The 25,003-nt window shown below is 46.7% G+C and overlaps 1 protein-coding gene across 1 annotated transcript in view; it reads right to left on the bottom strand.

Moving 5' to 3' along the window:
- The window catches only part of CPT1A (carnitine palmitoyltransferase 1A), a 34,393-nt gene extending 17,930 nt beyond the window's left edge, over window positions 1-16,463 (bottom strand). Inside the window, exons 1-9 of the mRNA XM_054390297.1 lie at window positions 16,437-16,463; window positions 16,170-16,325; window positions 14,675-14,814; window positions 14,134-14,305; window positions 9,059-9,160; window positions 7,416-7,553; window positions 5,555-5,632; window positions 4,287-4,394; window positions 2,490-2,577 (exon numbers count right to left, since the gene is read on the bottom strand). Of these exons, the coding sequence (XP_054246272.1) occupies window positions 2,490-2,577; window positions 4,287-4,394; window positions 5,555-5,632; window positions 7,416-7,553; window positions 9,059-9,160; window positions 14,134-14,305; window positions 14,675-14,814; window positions 16,170-16,310 (967 nt within the window). The 5' untranslated portion in view covers window positions 16,311-16,325; window positions 16,437-16,463. The remainder of the gene's footprint in view (window positions 1-2,489; window positions 2,578-4,286; window positions 4,395-5,554; window positions 5,633-7,415; window positions 7,554-9,058; window positions 9,161-14,133; window positions 14,306-14,674; window positions 14,815-16,169; window positions 16,326-16,436) is intronic.
- Between the last annotated feature and the right edge of the window lie 8,540 nt (window positions 16,464-25,003).

Raw genomic sequence — 25,003 nt, 5'->3', positions numbered from 1 at the left:
TAGCCTCTCTGCTTCTGCCACGGGGGTTGGGGGGGAGGCCCCTTGGGAGGTCCCCTCAGGGGAAGCAAAGGGAGCTTGGTTGTGCTTTTCTGTTGATTGTATATATTTGTAAATGTTGTGAATTGTGTCTATTTGTACATATTCATTGCATTTCATCATAGACTGTAGATTTGCTTGTAAATACAACTTTTCATTTGCTTCCAGACTGAGCTAGCCTGGTTATTGTTGGTAGGGGAGGATTTCAGCTCTCACACAATACATACACAGTACCTGAGAAGTGAGCAGTGGTGGTGGAGGCTGATGAAGAACATGCTAGATGAGCCTGAACTAAGGCACTTTTAACTCAGCTGCATTCAAGTGCTAGATGACTCCCAGTACAATCCATGAGAAGTCTTAAGAGAGCCCAGATTTAGGATCACGAGCTATGCTCTCCTTTTTCCTGGAACATGCAGAGGGAATGCTCCAGCCATGGCCCAAAAGACAGGTAATCAAAGTCAATGAAGCACAAACCTCACTTTATTATTTCCATGGTTTAACTGGTATAAGCCTGAAGTTAGGCATGAAGGCATCATCTCAAACTGCAGATGAAGGTTTCTACAGCAGCCTGGAGAAGCCCCCACTGGATGAAAACTGTTAACTGAGTTTCTTCAGTGCCCCGAAGAACTGCTCTGCTCCTATGAAACTGAAAAGCCCCCTTGCTGAGATGGTGAGGAAAGATGATGTAAAAAATGAGGACTGAGCCTAAACCCCACGATTCTGAGAGATCTGAGAAACATTGTACTAGGAAGAGCTCCACACTTTGGGTGTCCGCAGCTATCCAAAACATTTTGGCAGGTATGCCCTAGCCACTGCTGAGAAGCAGTTCTATGCTCATCATGCCTTCGGCCATCCACTTGCACTTCTGCCTCTGATAAAAGCACTGGGACTGGCAGAGACATCAGGTACCTGGAGTACCTCTCCCATGAAGACAGGCTGAGGGAACTCGGGCTACAGGGAGACCTAATAGCAATCTTCCAGTACCTGAAGGGGCTACAGGAAGGCTGCAGAGGGACTGTTCCCAAAGGCCTGGAGGGACAGGACCAGGGACAATGGCTTCAAACTAGAGCAGAGCAGATTGAGTTTGGATGTGAGGAACAAGTTCTGCACCAGGAGGCTGCTGGAACATTGCAACAGGTTGCCCAGGGAGGTGGTTGGGGCCCCATCATCATTCAAGGTGAAGCTGAACTGGGCTCTGGGCAACCTGATCTAGTGGAGGATCCCAAACCATTCTGAACTGGCACTTACAGATGCAATTATTTTTTTTCTGACTGAGCTAACGAGTGCTTGAGATCACCTAAACACATTGTTAGTTTCCCAAACCAAGCAGAAGCTGCAGCAACAGCCTCAGGTGACAATGGCCCTGCTGTAAGCCAACAGGCAGACTCCTCTGTTCGGCATTAAAATGTGAAAACTGAATGCCTCACAGCTTAGGATGATCCAGCAGAGCACTGCTGTGAGCCAGGGCAGGGCAGAAACAAAGAAAGCCCAGATGATGCATTTACTTAGCGTGCTATAAAGAAAGTTTTGGACTTGAGCTTGGAGCAGAGGAGCCTGAGGGGTGCCCTCATTGCTGTTGATAGAGATGTGCAGGGCAGTGACAGAAGGACAGAGCCAGGCTCTGCTCAGGGATGTCCAAGGATAGCACAAGGGGCTCTAGGGGCAAGCTGGAGCAGAGGAGGTGCCAGGGAAACAGAAGGGAAAACTTTGTCACTGTGAGGGTGACAGGTCCTGGAGCAGGCTGCCCAGAGAGGTTGTGGAGTCTCCTTTTCTGGAGACTTTCCAACCCCACCTGGATGTGTTTCTGGGTGCCCCTGCTCTGGCAGGGGAGTTGGATGATCTCCAACCCCCTAACATGCTGCGATTCTGTGATAATCCTTCTTACAGGTGATTTCACTTAGCTAATGTCTTACCTTGACCTTTTGCATTGTACCAGTGGCACTGAAAACCTACAGAAGCAAGGCTGTAGCTGCCTCTAAACCAGATAAACAACCAGTGTTGAACAAATATTCTTAAGTGAGAGGAACACGTTGGGAAATTGTTGTGAACCACAAACTGAAAGCAAAAAGGGGAAGCAAAGCAAGCAAAAGATGTTGAAATGTTTGACATAGGAGAACACAACTTCTATGAAGATAAAAACATGGGTGTTAAAAGATCATGACAGAGAGGAATGGAGAAAAGTGAGGGTTCAAGAGGACAGCCAACATTTTCTGTAGGCTAGCTTTTCATTTAAGTAAAGGAAGAGACAAAACACTCTGGAGTTTCAAAACCACCCTGCAGAGAAAAACATCCACACACTCCAGAGCAAGTCACCAATTCCTGAACACCAAAACACAGTGTTGGTGTGCCCTTGTCTGTTACATCCCCATCTGGAAAGCCAGGATTGTAGCAGGAAACACCCCAAATCCTGAACTCCCTTCAGATATTTCTTCCCCTTGGCTGCCCCTGCTTACCTGACTCCAGCCCTGGGATCCGGGAGGTGTTGAACATCCGCTCCCACTGAGCTGAGCAGAGCGGGACCGTGGATCCCAACAGCAGGATCTGCAGCACAAATGCACATTAAGGTGCAATTTCACACAGACAATTAGCAAATCAGAAGGGAAAGAACAAACAGGCTGTAGAACAGTAAGATTTACAGCACATCACCTCAAGGGTTTGCCCTCCCCTGCTCATTCCACTACAGGTGGAAGTTTTCACCAACATTCCAGCAGCAGCATTTGTTTTTTCTCCTTCTATCAAAGGTCACCCTTCAAGGAGGGTTGCTGAAGCTAGTCAGCATCTGAAATCCCAAGAGAACGCAATGGCCAGTTCAGATGCAAAACTTAACACATGCAGCATGCATTATCCCTGTGGTGGGTTGAAAGTCATTTGCTTCCAAACTGAGCTAGTCTGGTGTTAATGTGGGAAGGGACTTTCAACCCACTACAATCCCCTAATTTCTTCTCTAAAAGCCATTTCTGGCTGTGTAGATTTGTAGTGACAAACTCCTCAGATCCCTGCCATCACTTGGCAAAACTGCTTGATTGTTTCCACACTGTTCACTCCAGTACACAGGCACTGGGCAGGGTGGACATTCAGAACTGCAGATTTAGATTGGATGTGAGGAACAAGTTCTGCACCAGGAGGCAGCTGAAACACTGCAATAAGTTGCCCAGGGAGATGGTTGAGGCCCCATGCCTGGAGCTATTGAAGGTGAGGCTGGAGAGGGCTCTGGGCAACCTGATCTAGTGGAGGATGTCCCTGCTGAGTGCAGGGAGGTTGGACTGGATGAGCTTTGGAGGTCCCTTCCAGCCCAGACCATTCTCTGTGTGAACTGGATTCAATTTGCCTACCTTTGCTACCTAGAAATTAGAGTAACACAGGATTTTATCATCATCTCTACTTAGGCTGCCACAGGCCCACTCTTGGGCTCAGAATCCAGCCCTTTGTCCTAATCACTCCTCATGCTCACACAGTATTTATCACAGATTTCTCAAACTGCAGTGGCTCAAAAGTACCATCACATGCTTAGCACAGGGCAGCAGCATCTGTTAGGTGGAGCACAGAGCATATGCCATCCTCCTTTGGGTAAATCTGTAAAGAGCAAACACTGCAAGGATTTCGCAAGACAGATTTCAGTGGTTTCAATTCACAGAATGGTTTGGGAAGACCATCCCTGCCATGGGCAGGGACACCTCCCACCAGCCCAGGTTGCTCAAGGCCTCATCCAGCCTGGCCTTCAACACCTCCAGGGAGGAGACATCCACAGCCTCCTTGGGCAACCTGTTCCAGTCTCTCCCCACCCTCCCTCTCAACAATTTCTTCCTCATCTCCACTCTCAATCTCCCCTCTCCCAGCTCAAAGCCATTGTCCCTTGTCCTGGCACTCCCAGCCCTTGTCAGAAGTCCCTCCCCTCTAAGGTTTCCTTGGAGCCTTCTCCTCTCCAGGCTGAACAGCCCCAACTCTCCCAGCCTGTCCCTAGACAGGAGGCTCTCCAGCCCTCTGATCATCTTGGTAGCCTCCTCTGGACCCACTCCAGTGGTTTAAATGTCCTTCTTGTGCTGGGGGAAGCAGAACTGGACACAGACAGGTAGTTTCTGTCTATGTGCAATTCAAGTGATAACCAAGATGTTTGAGACCACAAATTCAGTTCCATCTTCCCCTGTTCTTACAGTAAGACATTCATCCCATCTCCCATTCTGAAAACCAACCAAATTCTTGCAGACTGTGCTGGAAAAAGCCCAGCAGCCATTTAAGCCCATAATACATACGGGCTTGATTTCCTGTCTGTCCAGTTTCTTCCGATAGAGCAGGATGGCATGGATGATATTGCCAGCTCTGGCTGCCTGCAGGGTTGTGGGGAACAAGTGAAGGAAGTCCTGTAAATTACAGAGGAATCCTTAGTTAGTGATTGCCAGACTACGTTTAAGCAGAAACACCCAAACTGACTACTTCTCATCCATACTCCAAAAGTTTATCCTGGTCAACACAGGAAAGGCCATCTACAGAACAGTAGTGCAGCCAGTTGGACTCCATCATCTGAGAGGTCTTCTCCGATAGAAACAATTCTGTGATTCTGCGAAACTTCTTCAACAGACACAACCTCCATAAACAGCATCTGTCCTAAAGCATCCCTGACAGCTGCATCCAGGAGCAAAGGAAATGCTGCTTAAAACCTCAATTCAAGACTATCAGATTTCCTTTTTTTTTGCTTTCAATTTTACAACTTTACTTCCTGTATACCTTGTACCCAGTTTTGGGCCCCTCAATACGAGATCTGGAAGTGCTAGAGTGAATGCAGGGGAGGGCAAGGAAGCTGGCCTGGAGAATGGAGAGGAGAATGCAGAGTGACTGGAGCTGGGGCTGATTAGTTTGAAGAAGAGGAGGCTGAGGGGAGACCTCACTGCTCTCTACAACTACCTGAAGGGAGGTTGTGGAGAGGTTGGTGCTGGTCTCTTCTCACAGGTTATTAGCCATAGAACAAGAGAAGAGGGAACAGCCTCAAACCAACCAGGGATGGCTTAGACTCGACATTAGTAAACGTTGTTCACAGCAAGAGTGGTCAGACATTGGCACAGGCTGCCCAGGGATGTGGTGGAGTCACCAACCCTGGAGATGTTTAAAGGTTGCTTGGATGTGGTTGCTTGGGGCTATGGTTTAGGGGTGAGCTTTGCAGAGCAGGGTCAGTGGTTGGACTTGATGATCCCAGGGGTCTTTTCCAACCTGAATAATTCTGTGACTGTGAGCACACACCTTGGTGAACTGTTACCCATGAAGTTTTACAAGACTGCTTGCTGCCACAAGAACACTGTGTCAGTCACTCCTACAGGAGCTGACCTAAGTGGTGATGTGCTACATTGATTACTGAGATAGCAGTGGCTTTGAAGACATTGCCTTTAGGCTATGCTAGAAGAAAGAAAACCAAAGGTCACACAGTCAGCGGCAATAGATGTCTAAACAGAGGTGACAAAAGAAGACACCTAGCGGAAATCTGACAGTGCTTCCTTGGCACATGAAGGCATCTAGAGCATTCACCTACCATTGCATAATAGTTACTGTTAACCATAATTGGTCCACGTCCTCTAAGGTAGATATATTCTTCCCACCAATCACTAACCTGCAGCAGAAAAGAAAATAAAAGGATATGAGCTAGAACCCAGGAATTTCCACCTCAGCATGAGGAGAAACTTCTTTGCTGTCAGGGTGCTGGAGCCCTGGAGCAGGCTGCCCAGAGAGGAGTCTCCTCTGGACGCTTTCAAAGCCAACCTGCTTGTGTTCCTGTGTGACCTGTTCTGGTAGGGGGTTGGACTGGATGATCACTGGAGGTCCGTGCGGTAGTGTGCTCACAAACCCACCTTTCCCCCTCTCCCTTGTGGAGTCAGGATGGGGGAAAGAGAAAAAAGGTGTGAAAGGGGCAGAAGGGACCCCTCCTGCCTGGGGCTAGGGTCGGTGCACATGGACCCGACTCCATGCCATGTGTCAGAATCCCTGTGCTGTGGCAAGCCCAGGATACAATACGTTGAGTTTCCTACTTCTCTTGGTGCTGTTTGACAATTACTCTTGGAGATACTAAAAGGGAGTGAGACAGAAAGCGCTGCTGCTTCTCCCTGCTGCAAAGCGCTCTCCTGACAGCAGTGCTGCTTCTCGCTGCTGCTAAGCGCCCTGGCTGCACGGCTGCCTGACTGCAAAGTGCTCAAAGGCTCTGCTGGCTCTAGTTTGGATTTCTGCATTGTGGATTATGTAATTGCAGTTCTGGAAGGGCCCCCAAAAGCAGGAGACCAAAGAGGAATCCTTACAAGTGCAACACTGCCTCATGAATAGAATTGGATATTTCCCTAGAGCCTCTGGGGAATTGCCTGCCTCTTTTAGTGGGGGAAAAGTCTCAGCTTGTGGATTTACCTTTTCTCCAATTACTGTTCCTTAACTGTTTCTTATTTATAGAGAGATAAAGTATTTTCCAACTAAACCTCCCAGTCTGTCAATTTTTCCTAACTTCTGTATATAGTTTTGGGGGTGGGGGGTTGGACCAATAAATAATTTATATTTTATTAATTCCCTGCCTCTCCCTATTCATTTCATAACAATCCCTTCCAAGCATGCTGTGATTCTCAGAATTTTCAGTTTGTGTTTTCCATGTTAATGACTCCACAACAAAACACTCCAGACAGAAGCAGGGAAGAAACTGTGAGCCTGCCCCTTTATTTACAAAATAAAACTAAACTTGCCCTGATTTCTGTTAAAACTTCAGGGAAAACAGCAAAAAGGGGCAAGAGAAATTAAATTAAATCCAGCTGCACCTCACTAATAAGCTTCTGAAGAAGTCACCACCTTCAGATAATTGAAATGTGTCGTATCTCCTGAATGCTTTGCAGAATTTGCCAGGACAGTTTAGGCTGTTGGGTGTTAAGATAATAGAGCAGGAATTATTTATCCCACAGTTCTTACTGTGAGGCTGGAGGTTGGAGTTTCTTTTTTGTAAAACTGACTTATTGTTACAATTCTTCCTTCCTCTTCCTGCTTTAGCTCTTTTATATCAAGAAGTTGTTCTAAACCCTCTTCACAACTACCCGGGTGGCCAGGCCCATTGCTGAGAACTCAGCCTTCCTAAGCAAGTGATATGAACAGACCTCAAAAGCAATCACAGCAGCCACAGCCAAATCACCTGCTCCAGAGTAACAACCACCAGCTGTGGATTCTCTTTGTCAAGTTCCATGCACCCACTCACACAAATTGTTTCTGTGTACATCAGGTAGGCTCCAATGCACTTCACAAAGATCTGAAGCACTTTCCATCACCTTCTTTTAGATCCAAGAAGGAATGAAATTGAAGCCGAAAGAGGCAACAGATAACAAATCAAGTCAGATTATTTGCATGACTGAGCCTCCTATTTATCTACTCACATAGTTTGTGGCCCACCAGGATTTTAGCTTCAAGTACCACTGAAGCCTTGGTCCCAAATTAAATGCAAAGTCTTTGGCAAGTCCCTCCATCCTCTGGAACTTTTCATCATCCATCAGAGGACGAACCGATTCCAGATACTGCAAGACAGGAAAAAAAAAAACAGCATCAGGAGAGCAACCACTGCACAGCTTCCTGCCCTTCCTGCACAGAGCAGCTGAGTAGTAAAGATTATCCAGACTCCACTCATCAGCTTGCAAACAAGATGTTCCTCTACACTCTACGTCTTCTTGAATACCACAAAACTGAGCTCTTTCTCCAAACACTGTCAGTAAATCCTCAGGGGAAGAGGTTACTTTTCTAAAGATGCATTTTCCACTCAAAAGAGAAACTCCTTCTCCAGTATCAGGCAGAGATATATTTTTTTCTCTAACAAAATAAAAATCAGCCCTTGGGTTCCTGTGCCATGCTTTGTGAATGTTCAGGCTGTGGGAGGTAACAAACCCTCTATGTTTCAGAAGCCCTGGAAATCACACTTGGCTACATAGTCCTACATCAGACACCACATCATCCAGTATGAATTATGCCAGCTTCAAACTGTCACCGGTTCCAGCGGTTGGCCAAGCCTTTTTTTTTTATGCAGAAGTTTTAATCCATTAAATTAAACCCAGGGAACTGCTTGAGAGAGTCCAGTACAGGACTCTCTCAAGGTGCTGCAGGCAGTGAAAAATCTCCATGTGAGGCCAGGCTGAGGGAGCTGAGGCTTGAAGCTAGGAGCAGAGGAGCTTGAAGGCTGCCCTCATTGCTGCTGATAAACACAAATTAAAGTTTAAAGAAGAGGCTAGAGGGAGACCTCATCACTCTCTACAGCTCCCTTAAAGGATGGTTGTGGAGAGGTTGGTGCTGGTCTCTTCTCACAGGTCATTAGTAATAGAACAAGAGAGAATAGCCTCAAACTGCACCAGGGAAGCCTTAGGCTGGATATTAGGGAACGTTTTTTCACAGCAAAAGCATCAGACACTGGAACAGGCTGCCCAGGGAGGTGGTGGAGACACCAACCATGGAGGTGTTTAAAGGTCATTTAGATGTGGTGCTTGGGGATATGGTATAGGGGGGAACTTTGTAGGGTAGGGTCAATGGCTGGACTTGGTGATCCCAAAGGTCTGTTACAACCTGAAATATTCTATCATTCTATAAAAATGTGCAGAGCAATGTCAGAAGGACAGAGCCAGGCTCTGCTCAGGGATGTCCAAGGACAGCACAAGGGGTACTGGGGGCAAGGTGGATTAGAGGAGGTGCCATGGAAACAGAAGGGAAAACTTTGTCACTGTGAGAGGGAGAGAGCCTGGAGTAGACAGCCCAGAGAGGTTGTGGAGTCTCCTTTTCTGGAGACTTTCCAACCCCACCTGGATGTGTTCCTGTGTGCCCTACCCTGGGTGACCCTGCTCTGGCAGGCAGGCTGGACTGGATGATCTCCAGAGGTCCCTTCCAACCCCTAACATGCTGTGATTACACCATACCAATACCACCATGCAAGACTTTCCTAAGGCTTGGCAAAACCAAATCCAATCCAACAACCACACACAAAGGCATCTAACTCTGGATACAGTATTACTGAAGAAAGTATGTTAGTGATGGTACCCACCCTGCTGACTGTGTCTTTAACAGCTGGAACTGGCAACCGTGGTAGAGATGTCTGGAAGCTGTACAACATGGGTTTACGTCTTGAGAAGAGTTTTACAAGTGTCTGAAAAAACAAACAACACAAACCCAGACATACACACCTCAGGTCATTAGGCTCAGCAGAAGAAAAATGACAGAGTAAGAAAGTGCAATGAGTAACTCCTGGTGCTATTCCCACTATACTTCCTGTAGCAAAGGATCACATTTATCACTGTGTCCCACAGCAAAAAAAGCCCTGACATTAAATTTCTAAACATGTCAAGAGGAAGGGATTCCAGACTTGCCACACAATCTTCTGGGCATGAGGCAATGTTGGTTTTGAATGGTACAACTCTTGGAGCAAGGCCAGAGGAGGACACAAAGATGATCCAAGGGCTGGAGCAGCTCTGCTGTGAGCACAGGCTGAGGGAGCTGGGGGTGTGCAGCCTGCAGAAGAGAAGGCTCCAGGGGGACCTTAGAGCTGCCTGCCAGGACCTGAAGGGATCCTGCAGGAAGGCTGCAAAGGGACTCTTCATGAGGGTCTCTAGAGACAGGCCAAGGAGGAATGGTTTGAAGCTGAGACAGAGCAGGGTTAGACTGGAGCTGAGGAAGAAGTTCTCCAGTGGGAGGGTGGTGAGACTCTGGCACAGGCTGCCCAGAAGTTGTGGATGCCTCCTCACAGGAAGTATTTAAGTCAAAACTGCATGAGGCCTCGGGCAATCAAGTCTAGTTGAGAGGTGTCCCTGCCCATGGCAGGGAGGTTGGAGCTGATGATCTTTGAGGTCCCTTCCAGCCTGAGCCACTCTATGATTCTATGATATCGACAGAGCATAGAGACAGAGTTATCTAACAGTTATTTTCTTCATCACTTTCCCTCTCTAAGATTAACAGAGCAGGTCGAGCAGTGGATCTTTTACTATAGATGTTCTAGAGGAACTATAGTTTATTATAGGGATACTACAAATATTTATCTCGTGCTTCAAAACAGGAATCATTAGCAAGCCCTTCACTCATCTAAGTTCCTAGATAACTGTAGCCATCTTTAAAAATAATAATTATGCTTTTGGGCAATGGTTTAACATTTTCCAAAGTTCCAGCTCAGCATCAAGAACAGCACTGATGTTACTGGAAGTTTCTTTGAGCGTGGGTACCAAACCATGCAAGCATGCCAGTGTTACACTCAATGCTCGTGTTACAAGACCCCCAACAATGAGACAAAGCAGCAAGAAATGACAGTTCCACCTTAGCTTCAGACAGCAGCTCCGGTGGAAGGCTGAAGACAGAAGCAGCATTTCTATCTATGGCTACTTCTCAGCTGTGACATGCACTAGGCTCAAAGTCTAGGCCATGCAGCTTCTAGGCTACACAGGAAAGGGTTTTACCATTATCCCCCTATTTCATCATGAAAGCAAGGCCAGGGATTCCAGGGGAACCTGTATTGTCCAAGGTCCAATGTACTGCAGCATACATTGGATACAGACCCACAGACTGAAGCCAGAAGACAGCTGAATGTGTCTTTCCACCATTCAATTCCTAACCCTTCTCCTCTGCAGTCCCTCCCACCTGACAAATCCACCTGTAAGATGCAAGCTCTCTCCTCTCTCACAGTCATTGCTTAGCACAGTCAGAGAAGGATGCTTCAGGCAGCAGAGAACTATGAAGAACTGCAGAAACCACCCTGCAAATGGATCTGCAGCTGCTGCAGCTGAGATTTTTGGATGACTGTTACAACACAGCTATGAACCGAACAACATCGGTTGTGCTTTATGACACAATCTGAAGCCAGGTGAGAAACAAAATCTCAGCATTTCATAAGAAAATCTAATTCCACACTTAGAGCTGTGAAATAAAATTGTCTCCTATAAACCAGGAAACATTACCTTCAGACACAGTCTTGTCTGCTCAATGGACCAAGGGCAAGGTCCTATGTCTGGGGCAAGGCAATCCCCAGCACAAATCCAGGCCAGGTAAGGAGTGGCTGAAAGCAGCCTGCAGGAGAAGGCCTTGGGGTGTCAGTTGGTGACAAACTCCCCAGGAGCCAGCAATGGTCCCTGGCAGCCCAGCAGGCAGCTGTGTGCTGAGCAGCAGCACAGGGAGGTGATTCTGCCCCTCTGCTCTGCTCAGACCCCACCTGCCTCCACTGCTGGGGCCCCTGCTGCAGAGGGTCCAGAGGAGGCCATGAAGATGATCAGAGACTGCAGAACCTCCCCTGTGGGGACAGGCTGGGAGAGCTGGGGCTGTTCAGCCTGGAGAAGAGAAGGATCCAGAGAAACCTTAGAACAGCCTTCTTCCAGTACCTGAAGGGGCTCCACGAGAGCTGGGGAGGGACTTTGGACAAGGGCTGGGAGTGCCAGGATGAGGGACAATGGCTTTGAGCTGGGAGAGGAGAGATTGAGAGTGGAGAGGAGGAAGAAATTGTTGAGAGTGAGGGTGGGGAGAGACTGGCACAGGTTGCCCAGGGAGGCTGTGGCTGCCTCCTGCCTGGAGGTGTTCCAGGCCAGGCTGGATGAGGCCCTGAGCAAGCTAGGCTGGTGGGAGGTGTCCCTGCCCATGGCAGGGGGTTGGAACTGGATGAACTTTAGGGTCTCTTCCAACCCAACCCATTCTGTGAACATATTTACACCTTAAGTAAGCCTGTAGTAGAACTTTTTTAAGAGCTTGAGACCATTAAAGTGGTCTGACAGGCACACATATTTATATTTGGTTCCATATGCAGATACATCAAATTCTCTCATTCTAGCATGCACTGCATCTGTTCACAGATGATTGTTTTGTAGCCTATTTTTTAACCTAGTACTTGTTTTTTTTCCCCCTATTTCTGCTTGAAGAATTTTTCTTTAGAAGGTGAAATAGGTTCATTAGAAGTCACTTTGGACTGTGAGTGAAACCAGGGCTCAAGTTTTTGACAGGCATGACTGTAGGACACTATATTCACAATAGCATTTTTTATGCTGCTAATCATCATGAAAAACAGCTAAGAAAAATAAATCAGGAAAACCTTTCCAGCAAATCACACAATACTGAAGAACAACTGAAAACCAATTCAATCTAGCAAGCTGAGGTAGTTATTACTGTTCTGCTAAGGAAACCAGCCCTCTTGGGGAGCTAGCTAAAGAAAGAACAGAGATTCCTATTAAGTATAGATGAGCCACTGCTGGGCAAACACCTTTGCAGCTGACAGGCTGAGGGAGCTCGAGGTGTTTAACCTGGAGAAGAGAAGGCTCCAGGGAGACCTTAGAGCAACCTGGCAGTACCTTAAGGCTACAAAAAGGCTGCAGAGGAACTGTTTGCAAAGGCCTGCAGTGACAGCAGGACCAGGGGCAATGGCTTCAAACTAGAGCAGAGCAGATTGAGATTGGATGTGAGGAACAAGTTCTGTGCCAGGAGGCTGCTGGAACACTGCAACAGGTTGCCCAGGGAGGTGGTTGAGGCCCCCATCCTTGGAGATATTGAAGGTGAGGCTGGACAGGTCTCTGGGCAACCTGATCTAGTGGAGGATGTCCCTGCTGAGTGCAAAGAGGTTGGACTGGATGAACTTTGGAGGTCCCTTCCAATCCACACCTTTCTCAGATAGTGTTCTTTATTTACAAACATACAGAACACAAACTACACAAATACAAATGCAATGAAAAACCACAAATCCAATGTGCAACAAAGCATGATAAGCAGCATTAGAGTTCCTACTGTTTAAGGCTGATAAGATTTGCGTTAACAGCTTTAAAATATTTATCTGGTAGGACATGCTGAAAACTCAGACAGCTGCAGCTTCAAGCAGTTGCCAGAGATCCTTACCCTCCAGAGCCTGGATTATACAAACTCCAATCACAAGGCTCCTGATACTGCTTCCAGGAGAAACTATCAAGTAGAAATTTCATTTGTCACAGATAAACATTGCATTCTGTTCTAGTGTATCACTCTGGATACCTGCCCTTGAACATATTTCATAATGAGTCATGACATGTTGTTAATCTATCAGTTCATTTTTGAGTTTCTATTATAAACTTCCCAGACAGGTTGTGGATTCCCCTACATTAGACAGTTTGAATGCCCAGCTCGCCAGGGTGCTGGGCCAGCTCATTTCAACTGTATTCTTACCTTGAATGGCTGGATGATTCCTCGATGTCCCTTCCAACCCGGTATTCTCTCAATCCCTCAGTCCCTCAAGACTAATTTTATCATAGTAGAGTACATACATTCTACAACAATGCTGTTAAAAAAGTAACTGACAAAAATGAGTCCAAGTACCAATAAACCCGCTTCATGTCTTAAAGCATCTATATGGACATCTCCTCACTTTACACCTATCACACCCTTCAAGCATTTTTTTCCAAAACACCGCAATAGTCAACAGGAGCCACCCATCCTGATGTGCAAACTGCACCAGGAGCTACCTCCCCACATGCATTCTCTCTGGCTCATGTCAGAGACATGGCACTAAATTAACTGCCAGGACATTCAATATGAGTAGAAACTTCTTTGGTGTGAGGCTGCTGGAGCCCTGGAGCAGGCTGCCCAGAGATGTTGTGGAGTCTCCTTCTCTGGAGACTTTCCAAACCCACCTGGATGTGTTCCTGCGTGACCTGCCCTGAGTGACCCTGCTCTGGCAGGGGGGTTGGACTGGATGATCTCTGGAGGTCCCTTCCAACCCCTACCATTCTGTGATATTATTTTCTTCAAGCACAAGATTAATTTTAGACTGGCTGAGTAGCAATCCTAGTATTTCAGAATAAAAGAATCAGAGTAGCACTTTCTGGGGAGGACAAGATTCTTTGGTGCTACAGCTGAAGTTCTTTAAACTATCCAAGCACACAGAAAAAAAGCACTCAAGCACTGGCAAACTTCAAAGTTATTCTTGAAGCGTTTACTCTTTCTTCTACAAGACTATCCTGATGGTGCAATTACAGCATCAGAGGGTGACAGTAATTAGCAGAAACAGCTACAAAACAGCCTCCTGTCCTGGGACACAGAAGACACAAGCAAGGAAAAATGTAGAAAACATTAGATTGACTACAGATCAGATAGAAGTGAAGATGAAACAGGGAAACAACACATCCTTACCACCCACAGCTTGGTGCCTGCAGAGAGTTTGCCATGCTCAGAGAACATCCAGCCGTGGTAGGACAGCAACATTTTCAGGGAGTAGCGCATGGTGACGATGAGAGCTACCCATAGCCCAGTGCCAAACAGGATCCCACTGACGATGTTCTGCGTTTGGTTGGACATGTAGCCACTGGTGCAAACAAAAGCCAGCACCTGTCAGTCAGTGCCAGTTTAATTTCTCCAGAGAACCTAAACTTGCAGCAAACCAGGCAGGTCTGACACAAGTTTCATGCCCATTTATCTCTTTCCTATAAACTCCTTTCCAAACACTCTCTCACGCAGCAAGATCAAAGGTCACAGAGGTTGCCAAATGTGCTTCCCAAATCCTCAGAAAACAATGCAGGAATACTGGTGTGAGAATCTACCCATTTCATACCCTCACACAGCTGCTCCTTGAGCACAAACACACTGCTCCAAACCTGACATATTTCACCAGGCTGAGCTTCAAAGGAGCTGCACACAAACCTCCAGAGGAAAGGGAACTCTGCAGCCTACTCACGTGGTGTTGAGTGTGCGGTTGATCCTGGCGATGATTCCCAAGGAAGGATCAACTTTGGCATACATTGTTGACATCACCCCCACCACCACGATGAGCCAGCTGGATGGGCTAGCAGGGTAAACCCCAGTGATGATTCCATTCTGCAAAGGAAAGCCTTCATTTCATTGCCTCACACCAAAGCCAAAGAAACAAGAATCACCATGTGGACGCCATTCAGTCCTAAACAACAAACTGAGGTCATCCTTAGGCATGTCTGACTTGGCTGTAGGGAAGTGTCACAATGGTAGCAAGAATTAAAGGAACTTTTAAGGTCTTTTGTAGAAAACACTGATCCTGCTACAAGTCTTACTAACATTACTGAAATGTGAAAAGAAATTTGCAATAAATGACACTCTGATAACTCCCACTTACACTGAGTTTAGGCCTTTCTAAAAGAACACAGAAGGGCAGCAAGGCAGGGGGACGAGGGGAAGTCTACAGCTACCTGACAGGACATTGTGGAGGGGTTGGTGCTCGTCTCTTCTCACAGGGAATTAGCAATGGAACAAGCAGGAATGGCCTCAAGCAGCAGCAGGGGAGGTTCAGCAGGGGAGGCTGGATCTCAGGAAATATTTTTGCACTGGAAGGGTTCTCAGACATTGGAAGAGGCTGCTCAGGGCAGTGCTGGAGTCAGCATCCCTGGGGGTGTTCAAGCAGCTGTGGGCCATGGTTTGGTGCTGAGCCTGCAGTGCTGCGTTGAAGGTTGGACTGGATGAGTTTGGAGGGCTTTGCTAAGCAGACGGATTCTGTGAGTCTGTGATATGGCAAAAATATTCTACTGAACATGAAACTGAAAACTAGAATTAAAGGGATTTTGAGGCATCACTTCAACAGTCCTTCTCCCAGCTTGGTAAAAATAGTTTTGAGAGAAATGCTGAAGACAGCAGCAAGCCAGGTAAGTTTATCTTTGGGCTAATAAAATAGATACAATAAATTCCCAACAATCTCTATCAAGTACTTCATCCAAACAGTTACTGCTCAGCATAACTTGTACAGGAGAGATGTTCAGACTACTTTATGAACAGAAAACATTCTTCTGAATGTGAAAGAAATCTTCTTTGAAAAGAATACATAAAATCAAGAGTGTGGTCTTGTACCTCTCAGTGCTATGACACTAAAAATAACAACTGGTTATATTTCTGAGGTATGGTAAAAGATTATATCATGTACTAGGAAGAAAATGAGGAAAACTCAAGGTATTGTTCTTGTCTACAGCTGTTTCATCTTGCTGCCACAGAATAAATCACACAGCTCTACCCTTTTAGTCTTTACAGCACCACTGAGGGCTGCCTTCCTCTGTAACTCTTCACTAAAACCCATGCGAAGCTTTTCAAATAAGGAAAATGTATTTGCCATAAAGGCAAAAAGTGCAAGTTTTTGTCTAAACAAAACTTCAATAAATCTCTAAAACATGAAACAGTCCTCAAGTTTTCTGGGCTTGACTAATTTTAAATACCTTGAACCTGATGAACTTTTTTTTCCATGAATGGACACCAGATAGGTAAATCTGTTTGAGTGCCTCATGGCTCATCCGCAGGTCAATCCCATCGGGAGTTACAGTGAACTGAAAAGCTACTGCTTGGTGAGCTTCTGCCATTTTCAGAGAGTCCTGCTGAAAAGGAAAGTGAATAAAATCAGTTTTGCTTAAAGAAACTAGGACCAGCAAAGTACCTGCTACACAGCAATGGTGGTAAAGATTTCCAAGCATGTCAGATTTACTTACAGTGCTTGCCTGTTCCTCACAGTCTCTGCTTGCACTTCAGTCCGAGCCTACAGTATGTTACTTAAGGTGCTGCTTCAAACCACAGCAGCTGAAAATGAAAGCAAAACACTCTCCTGTAATTTTGGCCTTTCAAGAGGATTGCAGCAAGCTGAATGTTGTGCAGAGACACAACGCAGACAAGTACAGCACGGCAGAGAATCAAAGCCATCATATCCAGAAAATGCTACCACAGGTACTCAGCATCTCACTCTGGAATGAGAAAGAAGATCTGGATTTGGGGGGTGGGTTGTTGGTGGTTTGTTTTGTCTGGGTGGGTGTGGGGGTTTTTGGTTTGGAGTTTTGTTCATTTGTTTTGTTTGTTGGTTTGGTATAATTTTTGTTTGGGTATTTTGTTGTTGGTTTTGTTTGCTTGGTTGTTGTGGGGTTTTGTTGTTTGCTTGGTCATTGTGGGGGTTGTGTTGTTTGCTTGGTAGTTGTGGGGTTTTGTTGTTTGTAATTTTCCATCATTTTGAAACAAAATGTGTTTAAAGTCTTCACCTCAGTTTGCAAAGCAAAGCTGCTTCTGGCCATATCTTCCTCCAAAATGTTTTTTTTTTTCAGATCTTCATTTCAAGCTGATTAGTCACAGCAGCAAGAGACACTCTAGCCACTGTGGCTCCCACTGGCAAATAACTGCAAATTCAAAACTAGGCAGAGTTGAAGAAACTAAATCATAAGCATCAGAAAAGTCACCTTCACATACATCTGAAACTGAAAGGGAATTTAGCTGAACTGTAGCTCAGTGCAACTGCTCAAACACCCACAGCAATTTAACTGTGATTCTGTTCACACATTTGTGTCTCAGCTCTGTCTGAGGATACAGCTTCTTTGAACTGTGTGCTCTTACGTATCAGCTCATCTTCATAGCTTCTTTCCGTAGCCAACATCTCTGCATGAATATCCTGGAAGCTACCCTTACTCACCATTAATTCAGCCTCATGGAGTCTGAGCCTTTGGAACAGATTATTGCCAGCCAGGCTCTATACAGAACATTGAAAAGGTCCAAAGTACACGCTCCAGAGAAGACCATTATGATTCCAAAGTCTTTTTTCCATGTTAATTTATTACCTTACCAAAACTTCCCTGCATAATCCTAAAACAAACATCTTCTTCAAAGTATGGCAAAAAGGCAGAGGAATCCATAATCCCATGTGTGGATCAGGATTCAAGTGTGAGTTTTGATTTTGCATTTTTACTGGCACCAAAAACAGCATAATCAGTCTCCAGTGTTTTAAGGTGGCACTGGCATCTCCATTTAAGCAACATCAAAACGAAGTACAACTACTTCACAGTAGTTCTGAATCCCAAAGGGTGACATTTGCAAACCTGAAACTGAAATTCTGGTTTAAGATTCATCCCCTGATGAGCAGCGTGTGAGGGCTAACCACTGCAGCTGAGGTGGCACTTCAAAAGCAGTTTATTATGACTGCAGTGCTGCTCCTCTAGACTGTAATATTCCATGTCAAATTCATCTGGAGCAAAAAGAAAGGGTGCAAAGACATAGGAGTAGACAAGGAGGGTATAAAAGCACTGGGAATGCTGTAGTAATAGTAGGCCAAAGAAAGAAATACACAATACAAGAAGAGAAGGAGCATTAGGCAGAGATGAGCAAGATAAATGCTGCCCCACAGCACTGCAGGTTACTGACCAAGGGGGAGTGACTGTTTACAACATTTAAAACTCCTGTCCCTAGACCAGCCTGCAATGATCAACCTCTGCAAGACAACTCCTACTCCAGTGGCTGATGGCAACACATAGATCTCCCAAATCCAGCAGCCACTGCTCAAGTTTTAGAGGCTGTATCAGGCTGCTGTGCTTCCAGAAGGGTAGCTAAAGCCCCATGTGCAATTTGACGTGTGCATGTACAGTGTCTGATCACAGAATGTTAGGGGTTGGAAGGGACCTCTGGAGATCTTCCAGTCCAACCCCACTGCCAGAGCAGGACCACAGAATCCAGCACAGGTCACACAGGAATGCGTCCAGACAGGCCTTGAAAATCTCCAGAGAAGGAGACTCCACAACCTCTCTGGGCAGCCTGCTCCAGGACTCTGTGACCATCACAGTGAAGAAGTTCCTCCTCATGTTGAGGGGGAACCTGCTGTGCTGTAGTTTCCATCCATTGCCCCATGTCCTATCCCAGGGTGCAACTGGGAGAGTCTGTCCCCTCCTTCCTGAACCCCATCCCTCAGATAAACACTATTAAATCCCCTCTCAGCCTTCTCCTCTCCAGACTAAACAGCCCCAGGGCTCTCAGCCTCTCCTCATAAGCAGTGCTCCAGTCCCTTCAGCATCCTGGCAGCCCTCCCTTGAACTCTCTTCAGCAGATCCCTGTCCCTCTTGAACTGGGGAGCCCAAAACTGGATGCAATATTTCAAGTGTGGTTTCAGCAGGGTAGAGGGGGAAGAGAACCTCCCTTGATCTGCTAACCACGCTCCTTTGAATGCACCCCAGGATCCCATTAGCTTTCTTGGCCACAAGGGCACATTTCTGTCCCATGGGAACTTGTTAGTCACCAGCTTCCTTTGCCAGTTTTAGTTCCAAGAGGGCTTTGGCCTTCCTTGTTGCCTTCCTATATGCCCTAGCAACTACTCTCTAAGTATTTTCCCATGTGACAAATCCCTTTTTCCATGAACTGTAAGTATCTTTCTTCCATGAGATTTCCTTCAGAAGCTCCTTGCTCATCCATGCACGTCTCCTGGCACCTCTACCCCATTTTTTACTCAAGGGAACACACCTATCTTGGGCTTGAAGGAAGTGGCATTTAAAAATTGTCCAACTTTCTTGGGCTCCTTTACCCTCCAGAGTCTTAGTGCATGGGATCCCTGCAAGTATATCTCTGAGGAGTACAAAGTTAGCCCTGCAGAAGTCCAGGGCTGTAATCCTACTTACTGCCCTGTTTCTACCCTGTATAATACTAAACTCCACAATGTCATGATCACTGTCACCAAGGCTGTTCCCTACTTTAATGTCCCCAAAGAGTCCTTCTCAATTAGTCAATACAAGGTCCAACAGTGCCACTCCTTGTTGGCACCTCCACTACCTGCATCAAGAAGTTATCACTGATATGCTGCAAGAGCCTTTTGGCCTGGCTGTGCCTGTGTGCATTCGCTAGCAAATTTCAGGGGGATTGAAGTCACCCAGGAGTACCAAGCAGTGTGTATTGACTATAGAAAGTCTCATCAACATCTTCTGCTTGATTTGGTGGTCTATAGTAGACCCCCACAACAGTTTCACCTACCTTTCCACATCCCTCAATTCTTACCCACAAGCTTTCCACCTGTTCTGCTTCCCCATGGGTGGAACTTGACACATTCCAGTTGCTCTGGCACATAGAGAGCAACTCTCCCATCAGGCTTGTTGGTCTGTCTGTGCTGAGCAGCAGAGTCATCCATGACAGCACTCAGTCGTGGGAGCTGTCCCACCATGCTTCAATGATTTCAATTATATCATAGTCATGCAGCCTAATGCAGATCTCCAACTCCTCCTGCTCACTCCCCATGCTCTATGCATTGGTCTAGAAGCATTTCAGAGAGGGAGTTAATCCTTTAGTTTTCACTCCTGCTGTCTGATCACTCCTGGCCACCTCCACGGCCACCAACCTACCAGTGAGCCCTGCCTGTGCTGATGCTTTCTTGTTGGCTTTAACTACCACATGAGCCCCTGGCTCATCTCTGTGAGACAGACTGTGCTGCTGTGCACCCAGCATGCTGCATGGCAACAGGTTGAAGGCCCTTCCTAGCCCCCACCCCTCCCACCCTGGTGTGTCATCCTTCAGCCCACCACATGAAGGCCTGGTAATATCATTATCCCCCTTCTCTTTTGCATCTACCTGATCATTTCCAGGTTCTCTTGCGCATCCTAACTCCTCAACAGCTCTTGCATCTTCCCCAATAGATGGTTCATTATTTCCTGCCTCCCCTGAAGTAGCAGTGGAGTTGGCACACCACCTCTCAAGCATCCCAGGCTTGTTCCCAGCCAGCCTGTTTTTTCCCTTTCCCCCTTGGAATCTAGTTTAAAGCTCCATTGATGAGCCCAGCCAACCCCTGTGACATAAACCTCCTCCTCCTCTGACAGAGATGCACCCCACATGCTGCCAACAGACCTGGCATCATGCAGGTTGACCAAGAGGCAAAAAACCCAAAGTCCTGTTGGAGGCACCAGGCTTGAAGCCAAGAACTGATCTGGTGAGTCCTCTTCAGTCTTTCTGGGTTGCCTGCCATTGGGAGAAGAGAACACTACCTGTGCTCCCACTCCGTTGACCAGTTGACCCAATGCCCTGAAGTCTCTTTTGATAGCCCTCAGCTTCCTTTTTTCAAGGTTGTCATTACCTATCTGGAAAGTTAATAATGGGTAATAATCTGTGGGCTGTACCAGGGTAGGAAGCCTTCTTACCACATCCTTAACCCAGGCCCCAAGGAGACAGCAGACTTCCCTTTGGAGTGGGTCAAGTCTGCATATTGGGCCTTCTGTTCCCATCAGAAGGGAGTCACATAGAACAATGACTCCTCTATTTTTTTTATTGAAGATGTTTGTATGGTAGGCCTTGGCTTCCTTAGTCTTGGGAACACTTCCAAGCCAGATGGTTCATCTTTCTCATTGGCTTGATGTACTTGCAGGACACCATAGCAGGTGGGCAAGGCAGGAGTTTGTTTACTGCCTTGACTATGGACTTACCTCCACTCCCTCCTTTCCCTTAGACAAGGGCCTTCAGTCTGGCAGGGTAAGGCTACAAGGGGTACTTGCCCTTCAGTATTTTTTAATGGGTGTTCCTGACTTTTCTTCAGGCAGTCAGAGCCTGGCTCCACCAGTCAATCTTGTACTCAGCTCAGGACAACAAAGAAACCAAATCAGCTTTCAACACCAGTTTCAAAACCTTTAAGACAAGACCTGTAGTAACAACTGCAATTTGTAGCACTTAACGACTCCATTACTAACAACTGCTTATTCACAGGACCTTTGCTGCAGACAAGAATCAGGAAGTCAGAGTCAGTCAGAGTCGGCTGCCCCTTCATTCCTTTAAGTTCTGCATCACCAGCTCAACAGAACTGCAAGAGCAATAAACTAGATAGGCAGCAGCACATGATGGATTCAGTAGGGTTTGCAAAAGGGGAGAACACTCCAAGTTAAAGGTTTAGCAGTATTACTATGAAGACTGGCATGAAGGGCCAGATCATGCATGGAATTCTGTATTCTGAGATGCCAGTGTCTCGAATACCAGATCAACCAATCCATCACTCTTCAACTTCCCTGTGACTTCTAAGCCTGGGAATTCGTGACTATCATCCTCTTCATTTCTGACAAAAAGGGTTTTCAGGAACTCTTCCCTTTTTAGGCACATGTATTTCTGTTGTCCAAGGCAGAAAAAGGTGATCTATAGCATGAATCAGAAGCAGTCAGCCCAATATTTTAATGAATTCAAACTCACCATGATCATAAAATTAAATAAGCTTTAATAAGGAAAATATTCATCGTCCCCAAATGAGCAAGCATGAGTTCAACAAGAATTAATCCTGAATCAAGTAAGCAAGCCCTGAAAACAAAGACTTGCATGACTTGACCCTAAGCAGTGACACAGTCCAAGGGCTTGTTCCTTTTCACGTCCTTTTCCTTTCCTCAAGCAAGCCGTAAGCCTTTAAGGCTGCTCTGAATTATGACAATAGAACACCAAAGACTTCCTGGTGGCTTTTTTCTTTGCACATTTCTTTTCCTCCTTAAAGGCCAATTTAATCATAAGCTGCTGTGCACTTCACCTCCTGCATTCCTCTGCCATCACGTGCTGCCAGCAAAGTAGGCGAAAGGGCGGCAGCGCCGGGAGCATGCGCCAGCCATGGCCTTGGCCGCCAGGGTGAGCAAGGCCACAGAACTCCTGATTGCAAGCATCTCTGCCAGCACAGTACTCCTGTGCAGCAAACACCCAGCAGCTTCATTTCCAGCAGAGCCAGAGACAAGAGCTTTTGACCTTCTCAGCAGTTTGGCCAAGCCATACTTAGTGGGGAAAAAAATAAAATAATAATCACAAAAATATCTAGAACTAACCAGAAATGGCTCTTTTCATTCTTCTCAATGTTTTCATGGTATTAATGGATCTTAAAAAGCCCCAACCAACCAAAACCCAAACACATTTGACCCTTAAAGCCTTAAAATCTTTTTATATTATTATTACATTTTAATTAAAGGAGAAAGCTGTCTGTTCCCTGCTTGCCTCTGGTTTACTTCAAGCACTCTAACAGCTGCAGATGTTTCTCCTCTTCCCTTTTCACAGTTCTGCTTGAGCCAATCAAAATGTAACACATTTCCCCCCCACCCCCACCCCCTCCCGCATTGTTATAAACAAATACTGCCTGGATGGATGGATTTTTAAGTCAGAAATATATCCAGCACACTAGCAGGCCTAAGCTCTGACAGGTCTGGCAAACTGCAAAACTGCTGCTCTGCCTGCTACACACAAAGTCTCGTCAGGCTGCTGCTCTTGTAGGCTCAGGGTAGTCACAAAGCCTGAGGTTTAACTCAGACTGCCACAAACCTTAGGATTTTGTGTTTCAGACACTGAACAGTCAGTTGTGTACTAGGGCTTACAGCTTCCTACAGCCACAGAAGATGAGGGCTTCAACTCTGGAAAATCTGAAGCTGAAAGAGATCACACATGAGAGACCCGAAGCGCAAGACCCCATGTGTTTCCATTTAGTCAGGCATGCCAGAAGTCATCTATGGGTGGCAATGTCTCTCTGAAGCACATAACACAGAATACGACGTCTAACAGACAGTGAAGGAATTACCATGGCCATCTCAAAAAGCCACCAGACAAAAGTTAACTACACAAAGCAAGTGATTCATTCCTGGAGCAGTTACTTTTGGAAATGCTATTCTGAGCTTTTCTGTGTTTCTGTAGGTTTTGTAAGCTTTATATGGATAAAATCATAGTGATTAAAAAATTAAAGTCATCACCTCTACACCAAAAAAGCAACTCCTCTCTGCTTTAAGGTGACAGCCATGCCACCTCTTAGCTCAGGACTCATCTTAGTCACTTGCTTCCCATACATTGCTTGGCTCATGCAACCCACTTTTAACACATTTCCTGTCCCTCTTAGAATAGAGAAAACCTTGTCACTTCCATCAGAAGCCAAACATCCCCTGGAAAGAGACACTGAAATATAGTTTCCACACCTGTAGCTTCTTTTCCTATAAAAGAAGCAAGTCAACAAATGCAGAGGGAAATTGGAAAAAAAGTCTCAAGCACATGACCCAGAACAGCAAAAACCTTGGTGAAAGACTTCATCCTCTGGCAATCCCCTGTAAGCTTCCTCCACAATTTAGTTTGAATCCTGAGAGATTTTTGACATCTCTTTACAGACCAGCTTTTAGACACACCTGTCAGTAACCAAACCAGGCTCACAAAGCAATTCTCACACAATTCTGTGGTAATGGTCATAGATTGACAGTTTTCTTGGAAAAGCTTCTCCAAGAACATTGCTAGCTACCACCTCACACAAGTTTCATGCTGTCAGAGCCCTCAAGCAGACAGCTTTGGCACACAAACTACAACCTGTTCACAGATGGTTGGCAGACTTGCAGCATTATGTGCCCCTGTGCTAAGAACATGCTGCATCTTGAAGTATGACATTAGTTCTGAATCCAGAAGCCCCTGGAGGCCCTCAGAGCTTTCTGCAGAAGCAAGGTAACACCAACAAAGCAAAAAGAAGTCATGTCTGACTGACCTGATCTCCTTCTGCAGCAAGGTGACCTGGCTAGGGGATAAGGGAAGGTCCTGGACATTGTCTGCCTGGACTTCAGCAAAGCCGTTACTACTGTCTGCCCCAGCATTCCCCTGCAGACATTCCTGGCACAAGGCTTGGCTCAGAGCCCTCTGCCCTTGATCAAAAGCTGGCTGATGGCCAGGCCCAGAGAGTGGTAGGGAATGGAGCTGGGCCTGGCTGCACCCAGGCACCAGTGGTGTCCCTCAGGACTCAGTTCTGGGCCCTGTCCTCTTTAGTGCCTTCATCACTGATCTGGGTGAGGGCATTGAGGCAGCCTCAGTGAGTCTGCAGATGGCACCAAGCTGGATGACGGGTCCAGATGCTAGAGGGCAGGGAAGCTTCACAGCAGGGTCTGGGCAGGTGAGAGCCATGGGCCAAGGCTCCTTGGATGAAGTTCAACAAGGCCAAGGGCCAGGTCCTGCCCCTGGGTCACAACAGCCCCATCGGGAGCTCCAGACCTGGGGATGTGTGGTTGGAAAGCTGCAGCTTGGAGAGGGACCTGGGGGAGTTGGATGGCAGTCACTGGCCCTGAGACAGCATTACCCAGGGGGCCAAGAAAGCCAAAGGCCTCCTGGCTTGGATCAGAAGCAGGGTGGGCAGCAGGGCCAGGAGGTGACCGTCCGCCTGTGCTCAGCACTGGGGAGGCCACACCTCGAGTGCTGTGCTCAGCTCTGGGCCCTCCCTGCAGCAAGGACATTGAGGGGCTGGAGCCTGTCCAGAGCAGGGCAGTGAGGCTGGAGAAGGGCCTGGAGCCCCTGGGCTAGAGGAGGGGCT

Source organism: Indicator indicator, chromosome 21 (assembly GCF_027791375.1).
Source record: "Indicator indicator isolate 239-I01 chromosome 21, UM_Iind_1.1, whole genome shotgun sequence".
Taxonomy (NCBI): Eukaryota; Metazoa; Chordata; class Aves; order Piciformes; family Indicatoridae; genus Indicator; species Indicator indicator.
This window is presented reverse-complemented; position numbering and strand designations above follow the sequence as displayed.